Genomic DNA, 14,416 nt, shown 5'->3' with positions numbered 1-14,416 from the left:
GATCCTGTATCACCCTGGATTCTTTTCGACGTATCACTATCTTTGTAAACGGTAAATACCTTCTAGTCAATCTCTTGCTACTCCAAGTCCCCTAGGATATCTTATCCAAAGTTCGTGCTAGTTATATAATACATGAAATATATTTTTGTCTGCTTTCATACTAAATAAAATTGTTGTTTTCTTGAAATTGTTGTTTTCTTGACTGACCACAGGGCCACGGACTTTCCAGTTTGAATAGAATATCATTTTATCTGTATTCATGCGAATTAGAATCATTTCAAAAACATGACAGTGTACAATGATGAATGAAACACTACAAATCTAATGTTAAACTTTTGACAATTTTAGTCACTATACTACCGCATAAGCTTGCGATTTAGTTCTAGTTGGCATCTACATCTATGGCGTAACGTTGCCTGCATGCTGTTGGCGCCCCCAGCCCCCTGACATACTGCCTCCCCGTTTGCATTTTGGCGCCCCTCGCTAAAATTGAACAAATTAGATGATTTTACTTTTAGAGGATACTTCGGTAAAATATCAAAAAAGTGTGTTTCCAGAGCAAAACGCGCAGTTTTGCTAGTACCGTAATCAGTATGCAGTAATTAAGCTTAAGTTTTACGAAATTGTCCCACATTCAAACGACGATTTGGCGCCTCCCAGCCTCCCTTAGATTGCGCCCCCCCCCCCCCCCCCACAGCGCGCGGGGTCGGCAAGGCCCTTCGTTACGCCACTGCACTGCAGTATTTGTATATGAGAAATATCAGACATTAATTGTAAAACAGTAAGGCTAAGCATGCATCGTATTTTATATTTTAAATATCATTCGTTCAAAAACTGATCGTCTTTGTAAGGTAATCACCGACCGTCGTGCGACGGTACCATATTCTTCCCGCTACAACTCCATCTGCCTTCACAGTCATGTTAACAAAAACCCAGGTGTTGGCGGTTGTGTTTTTGATCTTTACTGTCTTGAGTATCCCAATATTTTTAAACTCTTCAAAGGAGCATTGACTTTGAGATCCTTGAGAACGGTCTGCCGAGCAGTCGTGTGGGCTGGTTTCACCCTCAGTTCCAATCAGGGTAAAAAGATAGCCGCTTGGATTTCCTCCGTCATATTGACCAGTACCGGTTTGTTGTATGATAGTGTACACTAATAAAACAAATATTAATAAAACAAAAACTACATTTTCTCCTGAATAAGTTGAGTTCAGAAAGGACCGGGCAAAACTTTCTTACGACACCAAGTAAATTGGTGGAAAATTAGATAAGTGTGTCTGGTGGGTAACGATAAATAAATAACGGTATTTTCAGGTTCAGTATTGAACGTACATAACGGCAAAATCTCCTTAAAACACAGTGAATTTTAGCTCATCACAAACAATGAAAGTATTCATACCTATGTTCGTATTCAAGCTGATGGTTTTTGTACGCGTACCGCCGTAATCACCGACCGTCATGCTACCGTGCCATCTTCCCGCTACAACTCCATCTACCTCCACAGCCATGTTAACAAAAACCCAGGTGTTGGCGCTTGTGTTCTCGATATCCACTCTAAAGAGTTGCCCGATATTTGTATCATCTTCAAAGGAGCACTGACTTTGAGATCCTTCAGAACGGTCTGCCGAGCAGTCGTGTGGGCCGGTTTCACCCTCAGATCCGATCAGGGTAAAAAGATAGCCGCCGCTTGTAGTTCCTCCGTGAGATTGACCAGTACTGGCTTGTTGTATGATAGTGTACATGATAGTGTACACTACATTTTCTCCTGAATAAGTTGAGTTTAGAAAGGACCGGCCGGCAGAACTTTCTTACAACACCAAGTAAATTGGTGGATAATTAGATAAGTGTGTCTGGTGGGTAACGATAAATAACGGTATTTTCAGGTTCAGTATTCAGTATTGGACGTACATAACGACAAAAACTCATTAAGGGGGGGGGGGGGGGGTTCAGCCTGATTTGTTTTGTGAAACTTGGTTTCGAGATAGTAGTTGACCAACAAACTAGGACCGGTGACCAAACTTTTGAGGGGGTCCCGGACCCCAACCGCCAAACGGTGCCCGCGGGGCAGCCACGCCCATATTTGGTCCAAATTTGGTCCAATTTAGCCAAATATCCTGAACATGCCCAAAGTCCCGATTTTAGGTGCTCTACTTGTAGCTAGTGATCCCCTGAACTCGTATATGAATTTTCATCAAGATTGGACAAAAATGACTGAGTTATGAGCCAAAAACCATATGACCATATTTGGGCATACGCACCAAATTTGATCGATTTTGGCCCATAAATTGATCAAATATCAATATTTTTGAATGAAACTAACTTTATATGGAAGGTAAGCCTATACTACACATTCTCTATGATTATCAGCTCAATATCTACCTAACTGTGTATTCTGTGTTCAAATATTTGCAAAAAAATGAACAAAATCGCCCATATCTCAGTTCGCGATATTTGCAAAACTGACTTCGCTCAAAACAATTACTCAATAGAGTTTCAATATTTTTCATGAAATTTTCAGAATCGACGTAGAATCGCCTCATGACCTTAATATATATAAGTTTTGTATTGGAATTTTGAGTTAGGCCTTTTAAAAAATTTGGCGGCCAAATTCTGAAATTTGCCGGGCATTTTTCAGAATTTGGCCGCCAAATTTTTTTAAAGGCCTAACTCGAAATTCCAATACAAAACTTAAGGTCATGAGGCGATTCTACGTTGATTCTGAAAATTTCATGAAAAAATATTGAAACCCTATTGAGTTATATTGTTTTGAGCGAAGTCAGTTTTGCAAATATCGCGAACTGAGATATGGGCGATTTTGTTCATTTTTTGCAATTATTTGAATACAGAATCCATAGTTAGGTAGATATTGAGCTGATAATCATAGAGAATGTGTAGTATAGGCTTACCTTCCATATAAAGTTAGTTTCATTCAAAAATATTGATATTTGACCAATTTATGGGCCAAAATCGATCAAATTTGGTGCGTATGCCCAAATATGGTCATATGGTTTTTGGCTCATAACTCAGTCATTTTTTTGTCCAATCTTGATGAAAATTCATATACGAGTTCAGGGGACCACTAGCTACAAGTAGAACACCTAAAATCTTGATTTTGGGCATGTTCAGGGTATTTGGTTAAATTGGGCCTAATTTGGACCAAATATGGGCGTGGCTGCCCCGCGGGCACCGTTTGGCGGTTGGGGTCCGGGACTCCCTCAAAAGTTCAGTCACCGGTCGTAGTTTGTTGGTCAACTGCTATCTCGAAACCAAGTTTCACAAAAAAATCAGGCTGAACCCCCCCCCCCCCCTTAAAACACAGTAAATTTTAGTTCATCACAAACAATGAAAGTATCCATACCTATCATATTCAAGCTGATGAGATGATGGTGACCACGGACCGTCGTGCGACGGTACCATCTTCCCGCTACAACTCCATCTACCTCCACATCCATGTTAACAAAAACCCAGGTGTTGCTGTTTGTGTTATCGATAATCACTCTCTTGAGTTGCCCGATATTAAAATCATCTTCAAAGGAGCACTGACTTTGAGATCCTTTAGAACGGTCTGCTGAGCAGTCGTGTGGGCTGGTTTCACCCTCAGTTCCGATCAGGGTAAAAAGATAGGCGCCGCTTGTAGTTCCTCCGTCAGTTTCACCATTACCGGTTTGTTGTATAATAGTGTACAGTACATTTTCTCCTGAATAAGTTGAGTTCAGAAAGGACCGGGCAAAACGTTTCTTAAGACACCAAGTAAATTGGTGGAAAATTAGATAAGTGTGTCTGGTGGGTAACTATAAATAACGGTATTTTCAGGTTCAGTATTGAACGTACATAACAGCAAAATCTCCTTAAACACAGTAAATTTTAGTTCATCACAAACATGTTTGTGATGAACTAAAATTTACTGTGTTTTACTGCAATAAAAGTATTCATACCTATGTTCGTATTTAAGCTGATGGTATTTGTAAGGACGTAAGCACCGACCGTCATTTTACCGTACCATCTTCCCGCTAGAACTCCATCTACCTCCACAGCCATGTTTAAAAAAACCCAGGGGTTTGCGCTTCTGCTCTCGATCTTCACTGTCTTGAGTTGCCCGATATTTTTGTCATCTTCAAAGGAGCACTGACTTTGAGATCCTTTAGAACGGTCTGCCGAGCAGTCGTGTGGGAAGGTTTCACCCTCAGTTCCAATCAGGGTAAAAAGATAGCCGCCGCTTGTAGTTCCTCCGTCAGTTTCACCATTACCGGTTTGTTGTATAATAGTGTACAGTACATTTTCTCCTGAATAAGTTGAGTTCAGAAAGGACCGGGCAAAACGTTTCTTAAGACACCAAGTAAATTGGTGGAAAATTAGATAAGTGTGTCTGGTGGGTAACTATAAATAACGGTATTTTCAGGTTCAGTATTGAACGTACATAACAGCAAAATCTCCTTAAACACAGTAAATTTTAGTTCATCACAAACATGTTTGTGATGAACTAAAATTTACTGTGTTTTACTGCAATAAAAGTATTCATACCTATGTTCGTATTTAAGCTGATGGTATTTGTACGCCAAGCACCGACCGTCATTTTACCGTACCATCTTCCCGCTAGAACTCCATCTACCTCCACAGCCATGTTAAAAAAAACCCAGGGGTTGCCGCTTGTGCTCTCGATCTTCACTGTCTTGAGTAGCCCGATATTTTTGTCATCTTCAAAGGAGCACCGACTTTGAGATCCTTTAGAACGGTCTGCCGAGCAGTCGTGTGGAAAGGTTTCACCCTCAGTTCCGATCAGGGTAAAAAGATAGCCGCCGCTTGTAGTTCCTCCGTCAGTTTCACCATTACCGGTTTGTTGTATGATAGTGTACAGTACATTTTCTCCTGAATAAGTTGAGTTCAGAAAGGACCGGGCAAAACGTTTCTTAAGACACCAAGTAAATTGGTGGAAAATTAAATAAGTGTGTCTGGTGGGTAACGATAAATAACGGTATTTTCAGGTTCAGTATTGAACGTACATAACGGCAAAATCTCCTTAAAACACAGTAAATTTTAGTTCGTCACAAACAATGAAAGTATTCATACCTATGTTCGTATTTAAGCTGATGGTATTTGTAAGGTAAGCACCGACCGTCATTTTACCGTACCATCTTCCCGCTAGAACTCCATCTACCTCCACAGCCATGTTTAAAAAAACCCAGGGGTTGCCGCTTGTGCTCTCGATCTTCACTGTCTTGAGTTGCCCGATATTTTTGTCATCTTCAAAGGAGCACTGACTTTGAGATCCTTTAGAACGGTCTGCCGAGCAGTCGTGTGGGCTGGTTTCACCCTCAGTTCCGATCAGGGTAAAAAGATAGCCGCCGCTTGTAGTTCCTCCGTCAGTTTCACCATTACCGGTTTGTTGTATGATAGTGTACAGTACATTTTCTCCTGAATAAGTTGAGTTCAGAAAGGACCGGGCAAAACCTTTCTTAAGACACCAAGTAAATTGGTGGAAAATTAGATAAGTGTGTCCGGTGGGTAACGATAAATAACGGTATTTTCAGGTTCAGTATTGAACGTACATAACAGCAAAATCTCCTTAAAACACAGTAAATTTTAGTTCATCACAAACAATAAAAGTATTCATACCTATGTTCGTATTTAAGCTGATGGTATTTGTACGCCAAGCACCGACCGTCATTTTACCGTAGGTACCATCTTCCCGCTAGAACTCCATCTACCTCCACAGCCATGTTTAAAAAAACCCAGGGGTTGCCGCTTTTGCTCTCGATCTTCACTGTCTTGAGTTGCCCGATATTTTTGTCATCTTCAAAGGAGCACCGACTTTGAGATCCTTTAGAACGGTCTGCCGAGCAGTCGTGTGGAAAGGTTTCACCCTCAGTTCCGATCAGGGTAAAAAGATAGGCGCCGCTTGTAGTTCCTCCGTCAGTTTCACTATTACCGGTTTGTTGTATAATAGTGTACAGTACATTTTCTCCTGAATAAGTTGAGTTCAGAAAGGACCGGGCAAAACGTTTCTTAAGACACCAAGTAAATTGGTGGAAAATTAGATAAGTGTGTCTGGTGGGTAACTATAAATAACGGTATTTTCAGGTTCAGTATTGAACGTACATAACGGCAAAATTTCCTTAAAACACAGTAAATTTTAGTTCATCACAAACAATGAAAGTATTCATACCTATGTTCGTATTTAAGCTGATGGTATTTGTAAGGTAAGCACCGACCGTCATTTTACCGTACCATCTTCCCGCTAGAACTCCATCTACCTCCACAGCCATGTTTAAAAAAACCCAGGGGTTGGCGCGTGTGTTCTCGATCTTCACTGTCTTGAGTTGCCCAATATCTTTATCATCTTCAAAGGAGCACTGACTTTGAGATCCTTTAGAACGGTCTGCTGAGCAGTCGTGTGGGCTGGTTTCACCCTCAGTTCCGATCAGGGTAAAAAGATAGGCGCCGCTTGTAGTTCCTCCGTCAGTTTCACTATTACCGGTTTGTTGTATGATAGTGTACAGTACATTTTCTCCTGAACAAGTTGAGTTCAGAAAGGACCAAGTAAATTGGTGGAAAATTAGATAAGTGTGTCCGGCTGGTTCTTTTATTCACAGTTTGGAATTAACCATAATCCGTCTAAGAATGAATCACCCGATTCCATTAATTTCATGAAGAAACGAACATAATCGATACTAATAATCTCAAGATGTGTGTTTGTGTATGTGTTCGCGTGTAATTTCCGAACGGCTTAATCAAGAACATGGTAAGAGATATGGGACTGGTTTTTTTTGGTATAGTGCCGACAAAACTCTGACGAAGCCAAATGAAAAAGATTTTTCAAATCGGTCGGTGGTAAGTGATTTAATTGATCATTTTATGACCCTAATGTGATACTAAAGTGTCTCAGTACTGAGTACTGGGTACTAGGTACTGGGTACTGGGTACTGGGTACCCGGTACCCGGTACCCGGTACCCGGTACCCAGTACCCAGTACCCAGTACCCAGTACCCAGTACCCAGTACCCAGTACCCAGTACCCAGTACCCAGTACCCAGTACCCAGTACCCAGTACCCAGTACCCAGTACCCAGTACCCAGTACCCAGTACCCAGTACCCAGTACCCAGTACCCAGTACCCAGTACCCAGTACCCAGTACCCAGTACCCAGTACCCAGTACCCAGTACCCAGTACCCAGTACCCAGTACCCAGTACCCAGTACCCAGTACCCAGTACCCAGTACCCAGTACCCAGTACCCAGTACCCAGTACCCAGTACCCAGTACCCAGTACCCAGTACCCAGTACCCAGTACCCAGTACCCAGTACCCAGTACCCAGTACCCAGTACCCAGTACCCAGTACCCAGTACCCAGTACCCAGTACCCAGTACCCAGTACCCAGTACCCAGTACCCAGTACCCAGTACCCAGTACCCAGTACCCAGTACCCAGTACCCAGTACCCAGTACCCAGTACCCAGTACCCAGTACCCAGTACCCAGTACCCAGTACCCAGTACCCAGTACCCAGTACCCAGTACCCAGTACCCAGTACCCAGTACCCAGTACCCAGTACCCAGTACCCAGTACCCAGTACTCAGTACTCAAGGCACCTGAATATGGCGATTTTGGGTTTTTTACCAAATTTTGTATAACATGCTGGCGCGTATTTTGCGAACATTTTTTAAAAACCTCCACATAACTATTTTTTAATCCTGTCATTTTAAACATTGAATTAGAATGTTTTGAACTTATATTAAATATACCTGCTGAACTACTTTCGATGAATCTTAATGCCTGAAAAACAATAAAGGGGTATCTTACTATATATAAAGCGAGACGATATATATATATATATATGGATGGATGGATGGATGGATCCGTACCATTTTACTGACACCACGGCATCAGCTTTAACACGACTTTCCGCAAAAACCGTTAAAGATATACGACTGAAACGTTTTTGACTCATTGACTGGGTCAAATGCTTTAATGGCCTCCAAATCAGCATGAATAAATAAAAAATTGTCCAAGAAATAGGAGTTTTAGAGCCCAAAATTTGGACCACCAAGTGGTGCCACAAACGCAAATTAAATAGGTAATAATTTGACCAAAACCCATAATCATGGGTAGAGTGAACCGCTGCCAGTGTCTCTCTTTTCCAAACAAAAGAAAATGATATTAATTTGAGGAACCGTCCGCAAATGCAAATTGATACCGAGAATGAAATCGGTCGCTCGCTTTTCCCATTCAATAAGCTTTATTACAATACGTAAGCCGTGAATGAATGGGAAAAGCGAGCGACCGATTTCATTCTCGGTATCAATTTGCATTTGCGGACGGTTCCTCAAATTAATATCATTTTCTTTTGTTTGGAAAAGAGAGACACTGGCAGCGGTTCACTCTACCCATGATTATGGGTTTTGGTCAAATATCATCTCTTTTTGATTATAATGTCAGGATAATTTACACAGTCGAAACTCGAAACTTAATAAGGAGGTAATTTCAACGATTTCGAAATTTTACCTTTGAAAACGTTTCCTTGTGTTTAGGTAGGCATATCTGTCAATAACAGACTGAATATAGCACTTTTTACTCATTCAAGTTGGCATTAAATTCATATATAATGCCATTTTAATATCGTGGGAAAGCAGAATATATTCGAAATCACGAATGAGCAAAATTCTCACCTTTCGCACGTGCAAACTTTGAGCGGACGTTGCGTGCGCATAAAATATTGAATCACCATAAATTTTTGCATAGTGTTATTTAATATATAGTTTGATAAGCATGAAAAGTTTCAGAAGATTTCAAAAAGAACTTGGATCACAACGGGACTCCAAAGTTGGTAAAAATCGTGAAAATAACAATTTTTAGTGATTTTAGCTATTTTAAATGAATTTGGGCGTGTCCCCACGTGTGCAACTTTTCGATTTTCAACTTTAAAACTAACCTATAACACAATTTAGACCTTTAGGAAGCAAAATTGAGCTCCACAACCCAAGGGATGGCCCAACACCAGAGAATACTAATTCACAACTTTTGTGTTTTTATAAAATTATTCTTCAAAAAAGCACAAACTTCAATAGCGAATATCTTTATGAAGGAGCAAGGTAGGAAAACTTTCCGGTAGATTTTCAGAATGCTTGAACAATTATCTAAGATGAAAATGTCCTCGGATTTTAAAATTTAAAAATTTCCCCTTAATATTTTTAAAATGTTTTAAAAAATTTGGGTTTAAAATTTTTTGTAAAAAATTTTAAATTTTTTTTAAAAAAAAACCCCTTAAATTGAGGGAGGGTCATCAAGGGGATGATGTCCGATAAATTATTTTTGGGAATTTTAAGAAAACCAAAAGTAAAAAACAATTACCCTTTTAAAACCTGGGGGGTTTCAAAAATAAAACCTGTATCTTTTTATTTTTAAACTCAAACGGAAAATTTAAAAATGTAGGTCAATTTAACCAAAAAAAAGGGGTCTATCCCTATATACATATATATATATACATTTTTAAAACCAAAAAAACCCAAAAAATTGGGGGTAGGAGGGACCGTCCGCCCCCAAGCCCGGGGTTTTTTTTGAAATTTTTTTTAATTCTCTTATCGCTGCTTTTTAAAACCAAGCTGCGCAATAAAAAGTAAAATAAAACGGGGTTCAAAGATGTGATATAAAAAAGTGCCCTTTTCTTGCCCCCCGAAACCCACGCGGTGCTTGCTTTGACCGTCAGGGTCCCCCCAAAATCATTTCATACATTGTTTTTTTAATTAAAATTTTTTAATTTTAAATATTGAATTCCCATTTTGAAAACTTAAAAAACTGGGTCGTTTTTTTAAAAATTAAGTGGGAAAATTTTTAAATTCCCGATATTTTTATCCAAAACAATCACATAGCCCGGTAACAATCCCCAAAAATTTAATAAACCCTGTATCACAAAATAAATAAAACAGGCATATTTTATGAAAAAAAAACACGTAAATAATTTTTAAAAAACGCGAGGGGCCCGATAAAAAGCAAGACACGGGAAAATTTCTTTAAAAAACAAAACATTAAAAAACAAAATTGTTTTTAAAATTTTCCTTTCCTTGTTTAAAAAAACCCAAAATTTGGGTAGTGTTTTTAAAATTGTTTTTAATAAAAGTAGCGCTGAAAGTAAAACAAAAAACCAGAAAAAATTTTTAATTTGTTTTATAAAGGGAATAAAAATACGATTAATTTTTAAGTGTATAATGATATTTAAATTTAGAAATTAAACGCCCCCCTCCCGGAAAAAAGTAAGAATTTTTTTTTACTTTTAAACCACAGTTTTAAAGTTTTTTTTAAAGCCCGGGCAAGCGGGGATTTTTTCCCCCTTTAAATTTATGTTTTTACCCCGGGCCCTTCATTTTTTTAAAAATTTTCAAGGAAAACTTGCCCAAAAAAATTTAAAATAATTTTTTGTTTTAAAAAAAAAAACCATAACTTCATCTTTTTTTGATTTTTATTCTTTAATTTTGGCACTCTGACCCTCATAGCGTTTTTAAATTTTGACCCAATGCAGATAAAGCTTCCAGGGGCTTTAGTTGCACGGCGACGTTTTTTAAATTTAATAACCCCCATTTTTTTTTTTGAGGAAAATCAATAAACGGGGAGTTTCCCCGGAAATTAAAAAAAACCTTAAAGTTTGGGAGGGCCACGTAATAAAAAAAAAAGGGGTTTATTTTTATATTTTCCAAACTTGCCCCGTTTTTTGTAAAAAAACAAATCCGTTTTTTTGAAAAAAATTTTTGCTAAAGAAGTTTTCGAAAGCTAAATTTGGGTGATTTTGGTCCCCTTTGACGGTTTCAAAGAAAAGCAACCCCCCCTTGTTACGGGCCCAAGAACGGCCCATTTTTTTATTTTTCCCCTCTTTAAACCCCGGTTTTTAATAAACTTTTTTGGGCGCACTTTTTTGAAAACGCAGTGAAAAGGGTAGCATTAAAATTTTTCCCAAAAATTTGGACTTGAGGCGAGGGTTTCCACCCCTACCCCAATTTTTGGGTTTTGGGAAAAAATATCACCCTTTTTTTTGGGGGTTTTAAAACCCACCCCGGAATTTCACATGTATATTTTTGTTTATTCACTATTCTTTATTTAAAAAAACAATATGAATAACAAGAATTTAAAAAAAAACCAGTAAACCATTTTTTAAAAAAAAATAACTAAAATTTAACAATAAGGGGCCTTTTGGATCTGAGTGAAACAAAAAGAGGCCCCCATCGTAGGCTGCGAGTTAGGGGCCCCTTGAATTTACTTCAAAAAAATTTCCCTTCTTTTTTCACTTTTATAAAAAAATTTTAAATACGAAATAAAAAATCAAAAAAATATTTTTTAAAAGTTTTACTGAAAAACCAAAAAATATTACTTATGCAAAATTAACAACAAGAAAAAAAATTTTTAAAACATCAAAATTTTAAAACAAAAAAAAATAAAAAACAAACATCAACAAAATTTTACATAAAAAACCCAGTAAAAAACAAAAAAAATTGCACGAAAATTAATAAAACCCAAAATCGAAAATTGTATCAATTTGCTCCCGAAACAAATTAAAACATTTTTTTCCCAAAGAAATTTTTCCCAATAAAAAATAAATACAGATTTGCGGGGCCGGGGAGGGGAAATTAACGCTTCAAAAGCAGCCCATTTTACATGATTTTTCATTAAAAAGGCCGAATACATCAAAATGGGTAAATTGAATACCCAATTTGCCTCCCGACCAAATTACAACTTTTTTAGTTGCCAAAAATTTTTCCCATAAAAAGAACCTTTGCCCAGACGGGCGAGCCGGGGAGAGGCTTTACGCTTTCCCCAAGCACCCCCATCTTACATGTTTTTTTTTTAAAGGGCAGATATAGCTTTTCAAAATGGGTTAAATTTTGAAAATCAATTTGCTGGGACAAAAATTTTTTTTAAAAAACATTTTTAGTTGCCAGAAAATTTTCCCCCAAAAAAAAAGGGGAAAAATTTGGGACAACGGGCCGAGCCAAAGGAGGAAATTCCCGCTTTTCCCCAACCCACCCCAAACCTTACATGATATCTTTTTAAAGGCGGGATAAGCATAAAAAATCGTAAAAAAAATATTAAAAATTTGCCCGACAAAAATTAAAACTTTTTGGGTTTTTTTGGCCAGAAATTTTCCAAAATTTAAAAAACCAATTGCCCGATTTGGCGAGCCGGGGAGAGGCATTACGCAAATCAGGGGGATAGTATCAAAAGGGCAGCCCATCTTACATGATACCCAATTAAAAGGGAAATAAGGTAAAAAAAAAATGATTCCATCTTCTAGAACATTTAACCCCCTAATCCTGATTTTGACACTTTGGGTTTAAAGTTTTGCTAAAAATTTCTAAGTCAAAATAGTTTCTTTTAAAAATTTTTGTACTATGGGGGAAAGTTTTGGAAGGGGTCGGGCCAGTTATTATTTTTGGGATTTTTCATCAGGGAAGAAGACACCCGGGCCCAAAACCCATTTTTTTGGGAATTCGGATTGACCCTCAACAAAGGGTTATATTCATCGGGTATTCAAATCTCCATTGACAACAATAGGTAGCTTTCCCCTTGAAAAATATCCCGATTTTAGACTATCAGTTTTTTTGGAACCCAAAAAAAAATTGGGCCCCATTCTAACAGAAACCCCAAAGGGAATTGTGACTAAAAAATATAACATTTTGCCTTTTTTTTTTTCCCCTTTTTTGGGGTTAAAAACTTTTTAAACTCCCCCCTTGGGGTCTTGGGTTGGGAAAAGTTTTTTTAAGTACCCTTTTTTAAAGTGAGTGGCAACAAATTTTCCCTTTGGTTTTTCTTTGGGAAAAAATTTTTGGGGGGGTCAAAGTGCAGAACCTGTACAAGAAAACCAAGTTTTTAAACCGTTTAAACGCTGAGATATTTTAAGATTGCTGTCATACTAATCGTAAGATTTTTTCTTTTTTTAAATTTTTGTTTTTGTTTTTTTTTTTTTAAAAAGGGCCAGACTCCCAAGTCAAAAACACGGGCCCAGTTACCAGGGGGCAAGGGGTTTATTTGGGGGCTTTTTTTTTTTCGGGGGTTCAACCCCCCCCCCCCCCCCCCCCCCCCCCCCCCCTGGCTACGTGCCTGAAAAGCCCAAATCCCCCAAAAGCCTTCTCATTTTTTAAAATTGATTTTATATTATTTTTAAAATAAAACCAACCCCCGTTTTCTTTTTGTCGTTTTGATGCCCTTTATACCAAGGGATTACCAGGGTTGCCGACCATAGCAATTAAACCCATACGTCATCGGACCCCCGTATTGTTTTTTAAATTAAAGTGATCCCTGGGGGTGGGGGGGAAAGAACTTTAAAACCTGTCTAAAATATATATTTTTTGGGAAAATTTGCATTCGTTTTTTTGCTTTCCCCTTAAACCCCTTTTTATCAGTAAAATTTCCCCAACCCCAAGAACAGTCGTTGCTAAAATTTTACGAAATAAATGGACAAAAGGGGTAAAAAGAATTAATAGACAAAAACGTCAATTTACTTTAAAAAAAAGGGGTTCAAAGTAAAAGGGCCCTCTGGGCAAATGTTTTCCCTTTTTAATAAAAACTTCAAGAAATCCAATTGAGGGGCCGACGCCCACGCACACTCCAAAAGAAACCCCCCAGTAAGGTCCCATCCCTGTACAATTTGGGCCCCGCTTTCCTAAAGCCAAACCATTTTGTTCCCCGGGCAATATATTTTTAAAAGGTTTAGCCCCGGGGGTCAACCAAGATCAGGGGGACTTTTCCTAAGTTGGGGGGGTTTGGGGTTTTCCCAACCAAAGAGATCTCAAAAAAGCTTTTTTTGGGGATTTTGGCCCCCTTTAAAACGGGGGAAAACCCAGGGGCTCTCCTTTATACCCCCATAAATTTCTTGACCCGCTCACAAACCCGCATTTTGGAAAAAAATTTTTTCGTCGGGAATTTTCCCCGCGTGAATTGATTTATGGTGTGCTGATTTTTAGCTGAAATTTAAATTGGATTTCCCTCTCACCCATTTGGGGCCTTCCCTTTTTCCCTTTGTTTTGGGGGAAACTGTTTTTTCTTGGGAAGGGCTTTTTTTGGTCATCTGTGTGATTTTTAAAAATATCGTAAAAGGTGGGCCTTTTGGGTTTTTTTTTTGCTGCGCCCAGTTTCGTACCAAGGGCGTTCCGTTTTTTTTTTCTTCGGCTTTCTTTTTTTCCCTTTTTTTGTTTTCAAATTTCGGGCTGACCACCCAGTCATGAAATTTATACCTGCTGCTAAAATTTGGGTTTTTACTTTCAGTGGGACCAAAATTCTTGATGCTAGATGGTCAATTTTTAACCCGGGGACTCATCTATGTTTAAACCAAAAATAAATCCCTAAAAGAGTCTTGCACCTCCCTTAAACCCGGACATAAATCGGGACCAGTTGCAAAGTTTCCATAGTGCCTAAATCGCAAAAACGGGGACCCAAAAGACATCC

At 38.5% G+C, this 14,416-nt stretch overlaps 1 protein-coding gene across 1 annotated transcript in view; it reads right to left on the bottom strand.

Annotated features, from left to right (window-relative positions):
- Positions 1-716: 716 nt before the first annotated feature.
- The window catches only part of LOC134817232 (A disintegrin and metalloproteinase with thrombospondin motifs 8-like), a 38,986-nt gene continuing 25,286 nt past the window's right edge, over positions 717-14,416 (bottom strand). The window contains exons 5-6 of the mRNA XM_063826365.1: positions 1,397-1,762; positions 717-1,150 (exon numbers count right to left, since the gene is read on the bottom strand). Of these exons, the coding sequence (XP_063682435.1) occupies positions 828-1,150; positions 1,397-1,762 (689 nt within the window). The 3' untranslated portion in view covers positions 717-827. The remainder of the gene's footprint in view (positions 1,151-1,396; positions 1,763-14,416) is intronic.

This window comes from Bolinopsis microptera, chromosome 6 (assembly GCF_026151205.1).
Source record: "Bolinopsis microptera isolate Bmic1 chromosome 6, MBARI_Bmic_1.0, whole genome shotgun sequence".
Taxonomy (NCBI): domain Eukaryota; kingdom Metazoa; phylum Ctenophora; class Tentaculata; order Lobata; family Bolinopsidae; genus Bolinopsis; species Bolinopsis microptera.
The sequence above is the reverse complement of the archived record's forward strand: the minus strand, read 5'-3'. Positions and strand labels throughout refer to the sequence as shown.